Genomic DNA, 19,735 nt, shown 5'->3' with positions numbered 1-19,735 from the left:
CAGAGAGGTGTGTGGAGGAGGCCTTCAGGGACGTTATAGCTGTGTCCCACTCCAACGATGATAGCTGTCCTGCTATCATGGAGAACGATGGTCTCGGGGAAGGAGAGCATCCAGCTGAGGAAGAGGGAAACGATCCCTTAGAAGGGACCCATTCCTTGGGGGATGAGCAGCTATCCTCTCGTGCCGAGGATATATCTCCAGGGGGTGGAGGGATCCTTGTAGTGGGTGATTCGATCATTAGGAACATAGACAGTGGGGTGTGTGATGGGCGTGTAGACCGCAAGGTGTTTTGCCTGCCTGGTGCGAAGGTTGCGGATATCGCCCGTTGTTTAGATAGTTTGGTAGACAGTGCTGGGAAGGAGTCAGTGGTCGTGGTGCACGTTGGCACCAACGACATGGGGAAATGCAGCCGTGACGTCCTGGAAGCAAAATTTAGGTTGCTAGGTAGGATGCTGAAAGCCAGGACCTCCAAGGTGGCTTTCTCTGAAATGCTACCGGTTCCACGCGCAGGACCAGCCAGACAGGCCCAGCTTCGCAGTCTCAATGCGTGGATGAGACGATGGTGTCGGGTGGAAGGGTTTGGATTTGTTAGGCACTGGGGAACATTTTGGGACAAGCCGGGCCTGTACAAAAGGGACGGGCTCCACTTGAACCAGAATGGAACCAGACTGCTGGCACTTAAAATTAAAAAGGTGGCAGAGCAGCTTTGAAACTGACTGAGGGGGGAAACCCGACAGGAGCTGAGAAAGGTCCGGTTCGGAATAAACCTCCCCCCTGGGATAAAAACCAAAGAGTGATGAAATTTTAAAAGGGGTAGGCCTAGAAGTAGGCATTGTGAGAGCAGGGGCACAGGATATAAATTCAGAAGAGCAAAATTACCACAGGCCTAACCACAAGTGCCAAAGACACTTGAAGAGAGACACTGCTTACAAGTGCCTGTACGCTAATGCTAGGAGCCTGCGAACCAAGATGGGAGAACTGGAGTGCTTGGTCTTAGAGGAGAGCATTGATATAGTGAGCATAACGGAGACCTGGTGGAATGGAGAAAACCAGTGGGATACGGTTATCCCTGGATATAAACTATATCGGAAGGACAGGGAAGGACGTATTGGTGGCGGAGTCGCTCTATACGTGAAAGAAGGCATTGAATCCAGCAAGCTCGAAACCCCAAAAGAGGCAGACTCCTCCACAGAATCGTTGGGGGTGGTGATACCATGCCCCAGGAGGGACTTAATACTGGGAACGATCTATCGTCCCCCTGATCAAAATGCTCAGGGAGACCTTGAGATGAGATATGAAATTGAGGAAGCATCCAAACTAGGAAATGTGGTAGTAATGGGTGACTTCAACTACCCGGACATATGTGTTCCAGTCATGACAAAGAAGCAAAGTTTCTAGATATTCTAAATGACTATTCCCTAGACCTGGTCATGGAACCAACCAGAGGGATGGCAACCCTGGACTTAATCCTCAGTGGGGACCGGGACCTGGTGCGAGATGTAAGTGTTGTTGAACCGATTGGGAGCAGCGACCACAGTGCTATTAAATTAAACATACATGTAACTGGCCAATTGCCAAGAAAATCCAACACGGTCACATTTGACTTCAAAAGAGGAAACTTCACAAAAATGAGGGGATTGGTAAAAAGAAAGCTGAAAAACAAAGTCCAGAGGGTCACATCACTCGAAAATGCTTGGAAGTTGTTTAAAAACACTATATTAGAAGCTCAACTGGAGTGCATACCGCAGATCAGAAAAGGTACCGCCAGGGCCAAGAAGATGCCAGCATGGTTAAAGAGCAAAGTCAAGGAAGCTCTTAGAGGCAAAAAGTCTTCCTTCAAAAAATGGAAGTCTTGTCCGAATGAAGAAAATAAAAAAGAACACAAACTCTGGCAAAAGAAATGCAAGAAGACAATAAGGGATGCTAAAAAAGAATTTGAGGAGCACATTGCTAAGAACATAAAAACCAACAACAAAAAATTCTATAAATACATTCAAAGCAGGAGACCATCTAGGGAGACAATTGGACCCTTGGATGATAAGGGAGTCAAAGGTGTCCTAAAGAACGATAAGGAGATTGCAGAGAAGCTAAATGAATTCTTTGCATCTGTCTTCACAGTGGAAGATATAGGGCAGATCCCTGAACCTGAACTAACATTTGCAGGAAGGGATTCTGAGGAACTGAGACAAATAGTGGTAACGAGAGAGGAAGTTCTAAGCTTAATGTACAATATAAAAACTGACAAATCACCGGGCCCGGATGGCATCCACCCGAGAGTTCTCAAAGAACTCAAAGGTGAAATTGCTGATCTGCTAACTAAAATATGTAACTTGTCCCTTGGGTCCTCCTCCGTGCCTGAGGACTGGAAAGTGGCAAATGTAACGCCAATCTTCAAAAAGGGATCCAGAGGGGATCCTGGAAATTACAGGCCAGTTAGCTTAACTTCTGTCCCTGGAAAACTGGTAGAAAGTATTATTAAAGCTAGATTAACTAAGCACATAGAAGAACAAGCCTTGCTGAAGCAGAGCCAACATGGCTTCTGCAAGGGAAAGTCCTGTCTCAGTAACCTATTAGAATTCTTTGAGAGTGTCAACAAGCATATAGATAGAGGTGATCCAGTGGACATAGTGTACTTAGACTTTCAAAAAGCGTTTGACAAGGTACCTCACCCAAGGCTTCTGAAGAAGCTTAGCAGTCATGGAATAAGAGGAGAGGTCCTCTTGTGGATAAGGAATTGGTTAAGAAGCAGAAAGCAGAGAGTAGGAATCAACGGACAGTTCTCCCAATGGAGGGCTGTAGAAAGTGGAGTCCCTCAAGGATCGGTATTGGGACCTGTACTTTTCAACTTGTTCATTAATGACCTAGAATTAGGAGTGAGCAGTGAAGTGGCCAAGTTTGCTGATGACACTAAATTGTTCAGGGGTGTTAAAACAAAAAGGGATTGCGAAGAGCTCCAAAAAGACCTCTCCAGACTGAGTGAATGGGCAGAAAAATGGCAAATGCAATTCAATATAAACAAGTGTAAAATTATGCATAGTGGAGCAAAAAATCTTAATTTCACATATACGCTCATGGGGTCTGAACTGGTGGTGACCGACCAGGAGAGAGACCTCGGGGTTGTAGTGGACAGCACGATGAAAATGTCGACCCAGTGTGCGGCAGCTGTGAAAAAGGCAAATTCCATGCTAGGGATAATTAGGAAAGGTATTGAAAATAAAACAGCCGATATCATAATGCCGTTGTATAAATCTATGGTGCGGCCGCATTTGGAATACTGTGTACAGTTCTGGTCGCCTCATCTCAAAAAGGATATTATAGAGTTGGAAAAGGTTCAGAAGAGGGCAACCAGAATGATCAAGGGGATGGAGCGACTCCCTTACGAGGAAAGGTTGCAGCATTTGGGGCTTTTTAGTTTAGAGAAAAGGCGGGTCAGAGGAGACATGATAGAAGTGTATAAAATTATGCATGGCATTGAGAAAGTGGATAGAGAAAAGTTCTTCTCCCTCTCTCCTAATACTAGAACTCGTGGACATTCAAAGAAGCTGAATGTTGGAAGATTCAGGACAGACAAAAGGAAGTACTTCTTTACTCAGCGCATAGTTAAACTATGGAATTTGCTCCCACAAGATGCAGTAATGGCCACCAGCTTGGATGGCTTTAAAAGAAGATTAGACAAATTCATGGAGGACAGGGCTATCAATGGCTACTAGCCATGATGGCTGTGCTCTGCCACCCTAGTCAGAGGCAGCATGCTTCTGAAAACCAGTTGCTGGAAGCCTCAGGAGGGGAGAGTGTTCTTGCACTCAGGTCCTGCTTGCGGGCTTCCCCCAGGCACCTGGTTGGCCACTGTGAGAACAGGACGCTGGACTAGATGGGCCACTGGCCTGATCCAGCAGGCTCTTCTTATGTTCTTATGTTCTTATACTTCATGCATCTGAGGAAGTGGCCTCTAGTTCTCAAGGAAGCTCATCCATGTCTTTCAGTTTGGAAATAAACCCAAAATAAGGCAATAGTTTCTCCTTATTCTGTGGGTTCTCCATATACGCAGATCTATATTAGCTTGCCCATGAAAAGAAAAAGGGTTTTAAAAGTCTCAAACATGGACTTCTACTCACTTGCTTCCAGGATATATGGATTGTTGAGGTGTCAGCTGAAGAAAAGGAAAATGGAGGGAACAGGGAAAAATTAGCCTGCTTGAATCTAACACAGGAGTAATGGGAATTGTAGGCCAACATCATCTGGAGAGCCAGATTTCCACATCCCTGCCTTCACAGCCTTTAGTGAAGGTTCTGTTTTCCGGGATTGGGGTAGGAATGCATAGCATGCCGTTTAAAAACTCGGTGTCAGCTCTACCGCGCCTTCTGGTTCCAGGAGTCCTCAGGACCCCGGAAGGTCTCTTGTGCTCAGAGTGCCCCCTGGTGGGGAACTTGCTCAAAGAATTCTGTTGCCCCTTTCCATCACAGGACTCCCTTATATTTATTTTGTTCTATATATACTGTGCCCTCACTTTCCCGCTTTTTCACCCTTCTCCCTCTTTCTGGCTCAGCACTAGGGATGACAACCCTAGACATTCTGCATTCTGCCCGATCACTCTTCCTCTTCCCCCTCTTTGTTGACCTTGCTGGGGCAGCCCAAATTTTGTTTATAGCTCACTTCTTCTCCCTCCACCTCCTCTTTCTTTCCTTGTTAACCTCTCTCCGTAGTTTCTAAACCATATTTCTCCTCTGCCATTCCAGCCCCCCTCCGCCTTCTTTTCCCTTGTGGGATTCTCCCCCAACGTTCTCAGACGCTGACCTTTCTATCTCTCAACACGTGCAGCTCCCACTCAACTGTGTGTCGACACAGCTGTTGAATCAAATGAGAAGCGCGGGCGTCTGATGGAGTTCTTTCCCACTCTGCTCCCCATGCTATAGGGAAGTTTCAGAAATGGTGAAAGGAGAAAGAGCACCTTTTCCCTTTCTACTCTTCTGGTGACTTCTCTCCCCCTCCTCTTGGCCCTCCCGCACCCACATCCCATAGGCTACATAGCAACATAGGGTAGACCAAGGTCACCAAGTGCCATGCCTTGTAGAGGTTTAAAGGTAAGAACATTTATCATTTTTATGTGTCGACACACTTGGATGAAACGGATTATTTGGATCCATACCAATCGGGTTTCAGGACTGGACATGGAACTGAAACAGCATTGGTCGCTCTGGTGGATGATATGAGGAGGGCATTAGATAGGGGAGAATTCACCTTTCTTGTCCTCCTCGATCTCTCAGCGGCTTTTGATACTGTCAACCACAGTATCCTTTTACATCGCCTGGAGGAATCGGGAATAGGAGGCACTGTACTACGGTGGTTCCATTCCTTTCTTTCCGACAGGCATCAACAGGTAGCATTGGGGGAGGAGGTTTCAGACCCTTGGCCTCTCAATTGTGGTGTGCCACAGGGCTCTATCCTCTCTCCCATGCTATTTAATATCTATATGAAGCCGCTGGGGACAATCATCAGGAGATTTGGGCTGCAGTGTCACCAATATGCGGATGACACTCAGCTCTATCTCTCGTTTAAATCTTCACCACAGTCTGCTGTGGAGACCATGTCCAAGTGCCTGGAATCCGTGAGTGGATGGATGGGAAGGAACAGGCTGAAGTTGAATCCTGATAAGACTGAGGTGCTACTCGTGGGAGACAAGGGAGGGCTGGGAGATGTTGACCTGGTGTTCGACGGGGTGAAATTGCCCCTGAAGGACCAGGTCCGCAGCCTTGGGGTTGTTCTTGATTCCAAGCTGTCCATGGAAGCTCAGATTTCGGCAGTGAGCCAGGCAGCTTGGTATCAATTACACCTCATTCGTAGACTGCAGCCCTACCTTCCTGCTCATCAGCTCCCACTGGTGGTACATGCTCTGGTCACCTCTCGGTTGGATTACTGTAATGCGCTCTACGTGGGGTTATCCTTGAAAACGGTCCGGAAATTACAACTTATACAAAATGCTGCGGCTCGACTACATACAAACTGTCACCGCCGGGAACACATCACCCCAGTGTTGTTCGACCTACACTGGCTTCCAGTTATTTTCCGGGCCCAATTCAAGGTGTTGGTATTAACCTTTAAATCCCTATACGGTCTTGGCCCAGTTTATCTGATGGAGCGCCTCCAGCGCCACCAACCATGCCGCCCAACAAGATCAGCCACACAGGACCTTCTCTCAATCCCGCCAACTAAAACAGCTAGGTTGGCGGGGACAAGAGAAAGGGCATTTTCAGTGGCGGCCCCCACTCTCTGGAACTCCCTCCCGTATGACCTTCGACATGCCCCTTCCCTGAATGTATTCCGCCAAGCTTTGAAGACCTGGCTCTTCAGACAGGCCTTTGGGACTTACGGGGAGGGTTAAATTTTTACGACCAATAGCCTACTACTCTGTACTGGAACTGTTTTATTGTTTTATTGTTATATTGTATTTTATGATGTATTTTATTATGATGTAATGTATTGTTGTTAAATTGTACGTCGCCTAGAGTGGCCACCGGCCAGATAGGCGACCCACAAATTAAATTATTATTATTATTATTTATGGTAATCACTGCAGTGAGGATAAAGAATGGTAGACCGCAAATATTGTATATACATAAAATATGGGGTCAGCCATATTGGTCCTATGTTTGCATTTTTCCTTTTTAAAAACAAGCTTACCCCTGCAACAATTGCCAATAGCAAGAGCAGTGCTTTTTTGTGAGTGTACTCACTGGTAGAGAGTACTGCCATTTCTTTTTTTGCTGCCCATGGCAAACATTTTGTGCTGGCACCCATTACACTTTTGTCAAGGTATGAGTACCGCCACCTCATTTTTTACCAAAACAAGCACTGAGCAAGAGTATTAACTGGAGCCATTACAACAACCTGATGTTCTTCTCTTCTAGACACTGCCTGGAAAGTATCTGTGAGTGTGAAGTTTTTGCAGCTCCACTTACATTTTCACTCCCGCGTACCAGCATCCTTCAGTTCAGCCTTTTGTCAGAAGCAATCCCCAGGGCAATGTGAGCTTGAACCACCCCTCTATACCATCACCCATGTAAGTGACGATGGACACTGCAGAGGAGGAGAGAAGGAAGGGACAGTTGGGTTGGGTCAGGAGGTCAGTCAGCCAGGACTGATGTGTGCGAAAGGGTTACATTTTGTAGTGTAGCAGAGGACTGGGATTTTAAGCCTAACTCATGTTTATGTTTTGCAGCGAGAGGGACCGGGCCTGGGAGATCTGGATCTCATCCTCCCTTGGCAGGCCTTGAGGAGCTGTGTACTGGTAAGGGTCGACCTCATTCCCTATTTTGTAACTTATCATTTGGTTAGAAAACCATTTCAGCAGTAGGTTGGGATGGGTATCATAGGTCAATTTTATTGGCCAGCTACCTGACAATTGCAAGATGTGCAAACTAATGCAGTCTTGTCAGCAAATCCAGTTCAAGTATTCTACCCTCTCTCTTTTTCCTGTTTGTCAGGTCTGGCGTTCTGATGTGCGCTTTGCTGGCAAACAGCTCCTGTGCCCAGATGGTAAGTTACAGTGCTATGTTAGGTTGGGAGTGAGATATAAGGAACATTACCTTGCCCCAGTGTGGAGAGTGGCAGGGTGTGCTATGTCCTGCATGGTTGTTCCTGGACGTTTCAGGGAACAGTGCTGGGTCCCATCTGGATGGGGAACAGTGAAAAGTTTCCTTGGAAAAGGGTAAAAGGTCATATATCTAGAAGTACCTGGCCTTGCATATAGAAGTTGGGCTGGGCTACATCCACACCATACATTTAAAGTGCATTACTTCCCCCACAGAATCCTGGGAACTGTAGTTTGTTAAGGATGCTAGGAATTGTCGCTCTGTGAGGCGTAAACTATGATTTCCAGGATTCTTTGGGGGAAGCCATGCGCTTCAATATAACACCTATTTTGCCAAAGTGAGGGGGGAGGTAGTATGTGTTAACTTTGAATTGTATTACAAATTGTATTGTTTTATTGATGTATTATTGATGTATTATTGATGTTTGATGTATTGTTGATGTTTTATTGGTGTATTTTTATATTTTTTGTAAACCGCCTTGAGGGCCTTTTGGCCGGAAGGCGGGGTAGAAATATTAAAATCAAATCAAATCAAATGTATGGTGTGGGTGTGACCGTAGTAGTGCATGAATCACTAGTCCTTTTGTGCAGGGATAGGGCACCGTTTTGTTCAACCAGTGGATGGGGAAAGTATCCATATCCTCTGAGAAGATAGTAGGATGGAATCCTCAAGAGCTGTTGATGTGATGCTAAGGTTCCAGATTAGGGTTAGTCATAACAGGATTAGTAGCACACACATACCTTGTAGAGAAGAGATGGCATCAAAACTTTCAACTTGAGGTGCTAGATAGGTGTTTGGAGGCAGTGATGTGCTGGATGTGAGCCAACAAAATGAAACTGAATCCTGAAAAGACAGAATGTTGTGTGCTCCAAGTTCTCAAGTCCAGGAGGTGGGAAGGCAGCCTGTTCTGGATGGGGTTTTATTCCCCTGGAAGGAGCAGGTTTGTAGCTTGGGGGTACTCCTGGATCCAACATTGTCACTTGAAGCCCAAGTGGCCTCAGTGGTCAGGAGTGCCTGTTTCCAGCTCCAGCTGGTTCACCAGCTGTGGCCCCTTCTGGACAGAGACAATTTGGCTACTTCCAGATTGGAAGATTGCAACGCACTCTACGTAGGCCTGCCTTTAAGAGGACTCGGAAGCTTCAACTGGTCCAAAATGCAGTGGCCAGATTACTGCCTGAGGTTGCTTTTAGAACTCATAATAACCCTTGTTCTAAAACAGTTGCATTGGTTGCCAGTTTCCCCCCCGCCCCCCAGCCCAATTCAAGGTGCTCACATTAGTGTATAAAGCCCTAAATTACTTAGGCCCCAAATAGCTGAGAGACTGTCTCCTTCCCTACAGGCCCTCTCAAATTATAAGAGAAGCAGAGGGAGCCTTCTTGGTAGTTTTATCACTTTAAGAATTTTGGGGTGGCGGCCCAGGAGAGACCTTTCTCTGTGGCAGCCCCTAAGTTATAGAATTCCCTTCCAACGGAGGTGCACCTGGTAACTATGCTGTATATTTTCATGAATGCTAAAGATGCATCTCTTTACCCTGGCCTTTGGCACTTGAAATCTATGTTTTCATGACCCACCCTATTCTTGTGATTGTGGGCAGATAATAAATATAAAAACAACAACTATTACTACTACTACTACTTTAGAATGGACAAGTGGGATCTGTAACAAAATGTTGCAGCTTGGAGGATTCTCTTCAATAATACTTGATTTCACCACCCCCAGAGACACTTAGCATTTTGTGGCCGCTGAGCATGTTTGGTCCTCATTGGTCTGTTTTGGTTCTCTCTCCACCCCCTTAGGGTTTTTTTTTTAATAAACAAAGTGCTTATGCGTATGTTGGGGTTTCCCAAAGCCTGCTGATATCTCCCCCATGTGCACGAATGGTGCCTTTGGCTACATAAGGATTGATGCTCAGAGAATGAGGTCACTTATTAGCATTTAGGATGGCAGTAGAGACAGCATACATAGATCCCTGCAGTGATGGAAGATTAGCAGAAGATTGCTTTTAGTGAAGTTTTTTTTTAAATAGTCTTTACTGAAAATTTTCCAAAACATATGAACATACAGATTAAAAATCAATACCAACTAACAAAACAAAGGGAAAAAGGGGAAAGGAACACAAAACTGGGAGAAAAAGGTGTTTCGCAGTTGTTGAGAGACACAATAACATTTGTTCAGTTCTTATTAAAATCATAATACATTTTCCAATTCTACAGTATGAAGATGTTTCCAGGTGAGCAATGATAATGTATTAATCCATCCAAAACTAATGGAAGGGGTGGATTTAGTCGAGGTTTTACACCCACTTTCACACCTCCTTTTTCTGCTAGTTACTCACAGGCACTGGGGGCTGCTGGCCTTTGGAGTGAGCCTGGGACTAGGATTGCTGCTGGTCACAGTCCTTCTGCTGATTCGCTGTGGTTTACGCAGGCTTCATAGAGGTAAGAAGCACTGGAGGGACTGAAGGACTGTGTGCCTTTGTGTATGGGGTGGCAAATGTCATCAAAAGGGGAGGAACTCCAGTAATTCAGTCATGTGTGGTGAAACAATTTTCAGTGTAGTAGAATCTTCTCTATTTCATCACATAGGGCAAGGTTAGCCTAGATGGTGCCCACCATATATTTTTGTTGGAATGCAACTCCCATCATCCCTGACCACTGACCATTCTGGCTGGGGCTGATGAGAGTTGGAGTCCAACAACATCTCAAGGGCACCATAGGGGCACATTTATGAGAATGGATAATCCCTTAAGAACATGTGCTTGGTTTCAGTTGGCAACAAGGATTAAGGGGTTAATCCTAAAGCTTTTCAGAAATGGTGGGTTGAATACGAAAAAAATCTTACTATGTGGTAGCATTTGTATGTGTAAAAATGATAGGCCAAGCCATGCTTATGCAGAGGGTCACTTTTTTCCTTGGAATCAAGGGGTATGGTCAGTAAGAAAGACTATGGCAGGACGAGTTTATTAATTAATAAAGTTTTTTTTATAAAATGGTGTCCATACTACCTTTCACTCCACAGAGTAAAAGCAGTTTACAGAGAAAAACACACACAAAGCAGTTTATAGCAAAAAAAAAAGTACGGTAACAACAAATCATATCCATAAAACATATCCATAAAAATGTATCAATAAAATAATTAACATCATTTACAGTAATCAGGATGCTAAAAACTGGCATTAACAGCCTGGGAATGTCTGAACAAATAGGTATGTTTTTAAAGCATGCCGGAAATACCAAGCAGTTGGTGTCTGCCTAATCTCCATGTTGAGGTCATTCCATAGGGTAGGCGCCACCATAAAGAAGGCTGTCTTCAGTACCATCATAAGGTGAACTTCTGCAGGCCATGCAGTTAACATGGCCTCCTTTATTAATGGTTCATTCTTCTCAACATTATTATTATTATTTCCATTTATAGACCGCTTGCTATCTAAAAGATCTCAAACAATAGAAAACACAAGTACAATAAAATATATTAAATTAATTTACAAAGCAAAATGCATAAACAATATCCATTCATTCATTGGGGATCACTTGTGGCCGAGTAAGATTGTCTTCCAGGGTTTGGTTGGAAGACGCCTGTGCGTGAATTTGTTTTATGTGGGGAGATCGGTGCACGACGATCAACACACAATCTTGACAGAAAAAGGCTTACATAAACACAGTATAAAAGTCAGAGTTCACCAAGGGAAGCATAAGCCGCCCTCCCCACTCTGTGAAAGTGTCAGAAAACTGAAATTATGTTAACCATGGAGGAGGGCAACAAGCAAGTAAAAGGTTATTGCTCCCCTGGTGTAGCTTGCTGTCATTTCCCTTGCATCTCCTTCCTCCTGGGGAGGGGGCGGTGGGAGCGCCTGGCGGCTGCGAGGCTCCAACACTCAAGCCTCTGGGGGCCTGTCAGCAGGAGGCTTGCACGGCCACAGCATCCCCCCTCATGAGGCTGAAGCAGATGCGGGCCCCGCTCTCATTCTCTGTGATGGCAAAGCATCTGAGCAGGTCAAAGTGGTCCATGCAGGAGCAATACGAGTCCTGGTGCTGGTTCACCAGCCACTCCCAGCGTGCCTGTCCTTTCTGCCTGAGTCCATCCTCCAGCGCGTCCTGCATTTCCCATTTAGTTTCAGTGGAAGCATGAAACAACTAACATCTAAGATGAAGTTTCTTCCTTCAGCTGTTATTTTGCTTTCTGCTCTGGGCAGATGCTTATCATTACCAGAGCCTCCATCTGCACTCCAGTGAGGTATTATGCTTCCATTATGGTGTAACTGGGAGTGGACTGCATTCCTTCTGCTTATCAGTCCTGACTTCTCAGCCGGAAACTGTCTCAGACAAAACAAGATGAAGGAAACAGGATTAATCAAGGCTCATTCTGCAACACCAGACATGATCCTTCCTATAATCTGCTAGGAAGGGATATTTCAGAGAGATGGAGATTTCATTATTGCCAATGATTCGTGCTGCTACTGCTGCTGCATTTAGCCTGATTAGAAGATCTGTTATAGCTCATGGTTGGGAAGCCCCATTAAGCAGGGACCTAAGACCTTATGAGTTGTATTCCTGATGCCAAGGCATGGGGCAGCCTCTCACCCATCACCTGCAATCACTTTTTCCCTTCTCTCCCCAGATGTACCCAGCAAGCACAATTCCCGTCCCATCCTGCTGATCTATTCTCCTGATTCAGAGGAGCACAAGCAGTTGGTCTGTGCTTTTGCTGCATTGCTGCGCTCTGCCCTGTGCTGCCCTGTGCTGTTGGACCTCTGGGAGCTGGGCCACGTGGGGCGACTCGGCATCTTGCCCTGGATGTACGCCCGGCGAGAACATGTCAGCCGGGAGCAGGGCCAGGTGCTGCTACTGTGGAGTGTGGGCAGCGCTCGTGCCTATGGTCTGTGGCAAGGGAAGAAAAGTAGAGATGGCGGGAAGGTGCCGGAGCCCCATGACCTGTTTGGGGCAGCAATGGCCTGTTTGCAAGGTGAACTGCAGGGTATGCCTGGGACTGTGCAGCAGAGTGACTGGGTAATAGCCTACTTCAGTAAACTGTGCGGCCGACGGGATATTCCCCATGCCCTACGCTTTCTTCCCCGCTACCGCCTGCCTCAGGAGCTGCCAGGCCTGGTCAGAGTACTGCAGGGCCCTTCCAGCTCAGCACCCAGCTGGCTCCATGCCAGTGCCAAGGCCCTAGTGTGCCACCTGCTCAAGGCTGAGAAGAAGAAAGGTCCCCGGAGCCGGGTGTGTCAGCCTTGGAGGACAACCACAGAGAGGCTTGCACGCTCCCTTGCTCCACTTGCTCATCCCAAACTGCACAGGCCAAACTGCACTTGAGTGGCTGCTAAGAGATGTGGGTCCTTCTCCCATGTGGAGCGTGTGGGTTGTGAAATGCAGCTGCCTAAAGGTTACAGGCATTTCATAGGGACAAAGCAGGGCTCAAAAATGGCTGCTCCTTTATGGAATGTAGAAAGCCAGGCTTTTGTAGCCTGCTGGGCCTGTGAATCTAGAAAGGAAGGGCCAAACTCAGCCAGGTATCTTAAGCTAAAGAGAGGTTGCTCTGTTCACGGTGGCTGCTTTCACACATGGGGCTAATAGCGCTAGTTTAACGGATTAAAAAGGTAGTGCTTTGTTTCGGATTTCAAAAATCCCTTTCACAGTGTAGTACCTGTTATACCAGCATTTTGCGCAACAGTCTTTCACACACAGAGCAGAGTTTTTCCCCTCCCTTCATTCGGCCTCACGCGACACCAGATGAGCAGGTCTTCATCTACCTTTGGCTTGAGGCCTGTTCTTTCGGTGCGTAGGGGGGGGTGAAAGAGGTGTGATCGCGATCAGCTGAGAGGCGGGGCAGCGCAGCAGCAGAGGCTCTGGTTGAGCACAAGCAGCAGCAGCACAGGCTGAGCTGGGAGGGCTGTTGGTAAGGGCAGGAACGTACTGCATGCTGGGATGGCTGTCACGTGAGCAGCGGCAGCTAGCACAAAACTCCCGCAATCTTCCGGGTTCCCAGCCTGCTATCAGAATTTTTCTGGTATCATTTATTGAGGAAATTAGCTCTAAACTTCCACTACATTCCACCAGAATTCCGGAGCTACCCGTTATGTCATGTGAAAGCTCAAATTTAATGCACAAATTAACAGGAAATAAATCGTCAGAATAACGGAATAAAGTGCAGTGTGAAAGCACCCCAAATTAGGCCTAGGCCTCTGAGCCCCTCCACCACAAAAAAGAAGGGCCAAATTCAGCCAAGTAGAGGCTGCTCTGCTCACCAGCTAGGCCTTGTCTCACAAAGTGGCCGTGACAACTCTTGCCGTGCAAATTATAGTGCTCCATAAGTTAATACTTGTACCAGGCAAGGCAAAGGAAAGGTCAGAAGGCCACTTCATGGCCTTAGCGCTGGCAGAGGGGCTGTGCAATATTAATGTTGTTTGTAGTCATGTGTAATTCATGTAACAGTCCCCAACGATGCAATGTCTGAGAGCCGCCCTAGAGGACAGGAATGCTGGCCATACTGAGAGAAGGCCTGACCAGGTAGGCACCAGGGGAAAGCCAATACAAATTCATTGGCTAATAAGGCAGACTGAAATCTTATTGTCTTCACCAGCAGGCAACAAGAGCCATCACTTCAGGGCTGTTACCACAGGATTGGCGCCTTAGGAACATTATGCCTACACTCTCTAAATTTTCAGCTTTCTTTTTAAAAAGTGGGTCTCTCTAGCCCCTTAACTTGTGAAGATATAACAGACAGCATGCAGGCAGCGTTCTACCCAAATGAACACTGTTAAGGAATGTACAATTAAAAGTGTATCAGGCTACCTGTATTTATATTCTGGTTATCAGCCTGCCTCTCTTGTCCAAATAAGAACAAAGCAAGCATGTCACCAAGGAATATGTCAAGGGAACTCTTATTCTGTCATTTGTGTTGAATGTGTTGGACCTACTCATACATGGGTCCTTGTTTTTCTGTTTTATCTATAATAGGGTAATAATTTTTTAAAAAAAAATATTTGGCATAAAGGTCAGTTTTATGCTCAGTGTGTATATATAATACCATTCATCCTTGAAAAGGCAGATTGATTCATGTCCTATTGCAATACACATGGACTTTGGTTATCTTTTACAGAACTTGAGGTGCTTCCAGACAGGAGCTTAACTTACAAATGGGTCATTGAGATATTGCAAACCGGTCATTAGTAACAGTTGTTTTTTAAAAATTTATTGATTGGATTTTCTCAAGAAGGGATCAATCCACATTAAATTGGACAAAAATGCAGGCTGGTGTTTTGATTGTCATGTGTGATGCTGCAGAATTTTTTTGCAAAAATGAGGAGCACCAATCCACCATTTCTCAATTAAACAGGTTTCTGGACCTCATAGCTGTAAAGGTAAACTCAAAAGCCGTTGGGAAAAAAAAGGCTGCAGAGTAGAGGGGTTCTTTATGGCACCCTGCCTTTCCCTAAAGGGTTCCAGTCTGCTGGCTTTCTTTCTAAATGACCATTGTGGCTCAAGGCCTCTTACCATTGTATTTATTTATTTACAAAATTTCTAAACCACCCTTCTGTTGGTGTGTGCGGTTGTTGCGTGAACAGCTCGCGTTACTTTAGAAGTAAAGTGGTCAAGAAATCCATAGACAAAGAACTTGGTTAAGAGTCTTTACTCAGACACTAAGGCTTGCAGCAGTTACAAGCAGCTTCATTCCCCCCCCTTCGGTACATCATCACTCTTCAAAAGCAAAAGTACGAAAGACACAGACAGCACTCTAACATCAACAGTTAGACCTTTTCCCAAGCTGTTATCTACCGTTACCATGACAACTACTGGCCTTGGATGTCTGCTCTCTCAGGCCAGGCACAGCAGATAAGGCTGCTTCTCCAGACACTTCTTGTAACTTTCCAGACTTTCAGACTTGATGGAAAAACACTCAGTGACAGTACAGTACAATGGTCAACACCTTCATCCAAACGGATCCTAGGGTATGTAAAAGAATAAGCATAAAAACATATTATTCTGAAAGACGTGAAATATATGAATATACCAAATGTGGCTTGGTTTCTTCCTTTTATATATAGTTTTAAACTCTGGAGCAACGTGTGTGTGTTGTATTCATAACATGCACTCTGCTGCAAAGCAGGAAGGGATGTAACTCAGTGGTAGAGCATGTCTGAAACGCAGGAGAGCCACTGCCAGACTGTGTAGACTAGAAAATAATGAGCCAGATGGACCAATAGTATGATTTGCTAAAGAACATCCTCCTGTGTTCTGTCATTTGTCTCAATGTGGTTTACTTCCATTTGTCCTTAGGGTTACACTGCAGGATTTAACAACTTGTGATACATCACAAGGTTAATGAAGTCATGTACAGATGCTGCCCGAGGGCTTGATAAACTTCCAGTTAATGCTGCCTAATGTGGATTGCAAACACAGCAAAGGTTGTCAAACACATGGCCGGCTGTAATACAAGCCTGGTGGACTGTATTTGATTTGAAAGGTATACAAAGTTGGGTTACAGCAGTCTTAAAAATCACCTTCTTCCAGTTAGTAGTGTAGTAGGGACAGCTTCAGCCATAGGACAAGAAATTCTGATACTTCAGTTTTCAGAAGTCCAAATCAGTCCAACTGCACATAAGCTGGCGTGTATGTGCCCAAAAGGTGTCACAGAGTAAAGGAAAACCTTTTGTCTTTTATATCTCTAATCTTTTGGAATAGGACTCTTCTTCTACCCTTTTTGTTGTCCTCTTCTATTTCTATACAACAACTATTGTATTAGTTCTCTTTGTCCCTACGTACTGGTTGCTGTATTGTTGCATTTAAGGTTCTGACCATGTTTCTATCTCCTTTTGCTTTTCCTTTCCTTCTCTCTTTAACCATTTTAAGAGTTTCTTCAGTCATCCATTGAGGTCTTTCTCTCTTTTTAGCTAGAGGTATTGTCTTTTTGCATTCTTCCCTGATAATGTCCCTGACTTCAGTCCAAAGTTCTTCTGGTTCTCTGTCAACTAAGTTTAAAGCCTCAAATCTGTTCCTTATTTGATCTTTATATTCTTCTGGGATGTTATTTAAATTGTATTTTTGCTTTATGATTGCTTTATTGTTCTTCTTTAGCTTTACTCTGACTTTTGGTACGACCAGTTCATGATCTGTACCACAGTCTGCTCCTGGTCTTGTTTTTGCACAAAATATGGAACTTCTCCATTTTCTGCTACCAAGTATATAATCAATTTGATTCCTATATTGACCATTTGGTGATGTCCATGTGTACAGTTGTCTTTTAGGTTGTTCATAAAATGTGTTTGCAAGAAACAGATTATTGGCTTCACAGAATTCAGTAAGTCTTTCTCCTGCTTCATTTCTGTCTCCTAAGCCCCATTTCACCACAATTCCTAATTCTTCTCTGTTCCCTACTTTTACATTCCAATCCCCCATGATTATCAGCACATCTTGTTTTGGTGTGTGATCAATTTCTTCCTGTACTTCTGCGTAAAATCTCTCCAATTCTTCTTCTGCATTTGCCGTTGGAGCATAGACTTGGATGATGGTTATGTCAATAGGTTTCCTGTTTAATCTCATTGATATCACTCGCTCAGACCTTGCATTATAGCTCCTAATTGTTTTTGCTACATCACTTGTCACTATTAAAGCAACCCTGTTTCTTCTTAATTTCTCATTTCCTGCATAAAATATTATGTAGTTGTCTGATTGAAAATGCCCCATTCCTGTCCATTTTAAGTCACTCACGCCAAGTATTGTAATGTTGATATGTTCCATTTCTTGCTTGACAATTTCTAACTTTCCCTGGTTCATGCTTCTCACATTCCATGTTCCCATTGTGTAAGTTGTCAAACTCCAGACTCTTCTTTCGCATCTGTGTGCATCAGCCTCCGGGCTTCCTTTCGGCTTTGACCCAGCTGCGTCTTTAGTCACAGTACTACTCATACTTGTCCTTTGTTCTTCCCCAGTAGCTTGGTGAGTGCCTTCTGACCTGAGGGTCTCATCTTCCAGCACTATCTCGTGTTGTATTTTGGATACTCAGTTCTGAGCAGTTAAATGATCAGTTGTATGTGTAAACTGACACCAAAGGATAACATTGTGTTTAAAGAGATAGGAAAGTTTGGTCTATATGGTGTCTGATTTATGTTACCTCATTTATCCATACACATTTTCATGATGCTGTGGTCATTCACAGAGGAACATGCAAATATGAACTGGATCCAAATAAATGTTAAATTAGAGCTTTTGGTGGTGATGACTATTATATTCAGGGATGGGGAGTTAGCATCTGTTTTTAATTTATCATAAACTTATACTTGTTTTGTAAATTACTGGTATCTCTGCTGAGGAATGTAGTATATTACAGATGTAAATAAATGGCATAATAAAACACAGGGTTTCCATATAAGTCACATGTTTAGCAGCTGTGCCTGTAACTCAAAATGATCTTTGCCACTGATTTTGTGACAGAGGGTGTGGTGGCACACATAGCTAGCCAGACACCCATGTTTCCTGCTTGCCTCGCTTTCTTGATTTCGGTGAAAGAGAAGCACACAGGTAGAAAAGAATAACAGAAAGGGGGGCAGGTAAAGGGACTTCTTTTAAACCAGGCTAGGACTGGCGAGGGCAGCTTTGAGAGAACTAGAAAAGGTCCTCAAATGCAAAGATGTATCACTGAACACCAAAGTCAGGATCATTCAGACCACGGTATTCCCGATTTCTATGTAGGGATGTGAAAGTTGGACAGTGAAAAAAGCGAATAAGAGAAAAATCAACTCATTTGAAATGTGGTGTTGGAGGAGAGCTTTGCACATACCATGACTGCAAAAAAGACCAATAATTGGGTGTTAGAACAAATTAAACCAGAACTAACACTAGAAGCTAACATGATGAAACTGAGGTTATCATACTTTGGACACATAATGAGAAGACATGATTCACTAGAAAAGACAATAATGCTGGGAAAAACAGAAGGGAGTAGAAAAAGAGGAAGGCCAAACAAGAGATGGATTGATTCCATAAAGGAAGTCACAGACCTGAACTTACAAGATCTGAACAGGGTGGTCCATGACAGATGCTATTGGAGGTCGCTGATTCATAGGGTCGCCATAAGTCGTAATCGTCTTGAAGTCACATAACAACAACAACTCCATCTAGTACAGGGGTGGAGAACCTTCAGTTATGAGGGGTTATGGCAGTTGTAATTCCTGCTCTAGAATAAATGGAACTAGATTTAAATTAAGCTCTTTACTACTAGCAGGTTAATGAATAGTCTGGCGGATGTGGGTCCAATCTGTGGATGAGAACCAGAGCAGATAGCTCATAGGATCATCTATTTTCTATACAAAGGCAGGCTGACCCTTCCTTCCTTCCTTCCTTCCTTCCTTCCTTCCTTCCTTCCTTCCTTCCTTCCTTCCTTCCTTCCTTCCCATGCATGTTGTGGTCAGATCCAATCTTTGGGATTTTTAAAAAAACCTCTATTGCTGCTACCCGAGGAGGTACGCCTGGCGCCGACACTATTATCTTTTTGGCGCCAGGTTAAAACCTTTCTCTTCTCTGAGGCATTTTAATCTAAGTTATTTATGTAAATGTTGTAATTGGTATTTTAGATGATGTACTTTTATATTTGTTATATTGATCTTGTAATTTTATTATTGTATATGTTTCTATGTTTGCCGCCCAGAGAGCTGTTTGCTAGTCGGGCGGGATATAAGCTGAATAAAATAAATAAATAAATAATATTTAATTAAGATGAATAGTATGCCAGATGCTGAGAACAGCTTTATTGGGTGAAAAACTGGCAAATGTTTATCTTCAGCTTCCCAGTGACCTTATGCAGTAAGTCATAATGAGTCCAATTTTACAAATGATTAACTGGGAAACTGAAATAAACAGACTAACCAGTGTCATCCAGTGAATCCATTGTGGAAATGGGCTTTGAAGCCATATGTCTTGTTGCAATCAAATCCACTATCAGTTGTGGTACATTAGTTCTTAGAGCCGTTGGTACCAATGGTGCTAGGCAGAGCAATCCGAAGTACAGGCATCCCCCAGGAGGTGTGGCTGCTGACAACCTGCCAGCACAAAAACCACTGGATCCCAATTCAGTTTGGTGGCAGCTGGGAGAGGCCATGGCTGGAGGAAATTTCATGGGATCAATGGAAGTCCCAAACACAAGGTACTGGG

General features: G+C 44.5%; 1 protein-coding gene across 1 annotated transcript in view; it reads left to right on the top strand.

Moving 5' to 3' along the window:
• The window catches only part of IL17RE (interleukin 17 receptor E), a 76,425-nt gene extending 57,206 nt beyond the window's left edge, over window positions 1-19,219 (top strand). The window contains exons 14-18 of the mRNA XM_061618883.1: window positions 6,906-7,057; window positions 7,217-7,285; window positions 7,482-7,533; window positions 9,917-10,027; window positions 12,207-19,219. Coding sequence (XP_061474867.1) covers window positions 6,906-7,057; window positions 7,217-7,285; window positions 7,482-7,533; window positions 9,917-10,027; window positions 12,207-12,901 — 1,079 coding nt within the window. The 3' untranslated portion in view covers window positions 12,902-19,219. The remainder of the gene's footprint in view (window positions 1-6,905; window positions 7,058-7,216; window positions 7,286-7,481; window positions 7,534-9,916; window positions 10,028-12,206) is intronic.
• Window positions 19,220-19,735: the final 516 nt, after the last annotated feature.

The sequence above is a fragment of the Rhineura floridana genome, chromosome 3 (genome assembly GCF_030035675.1).
Source record: "Rhineura floridana isolate rRhiFlo1 chromosome 3, rRhiFlo1.hap2, whole genome shotgun sequence".
In the NCBI taxonomy this organism is placed as follows: Eukaryota; Metazoa; Chordata; class Lepidosauria; order Squamata; family Rhineuridae; genus Rhineura; species Rhineura floridana.
Note: the sequence above shows the minus strand (reverse complement) of the source record. Positions and strands in the feature narration are given on the sequence as shown.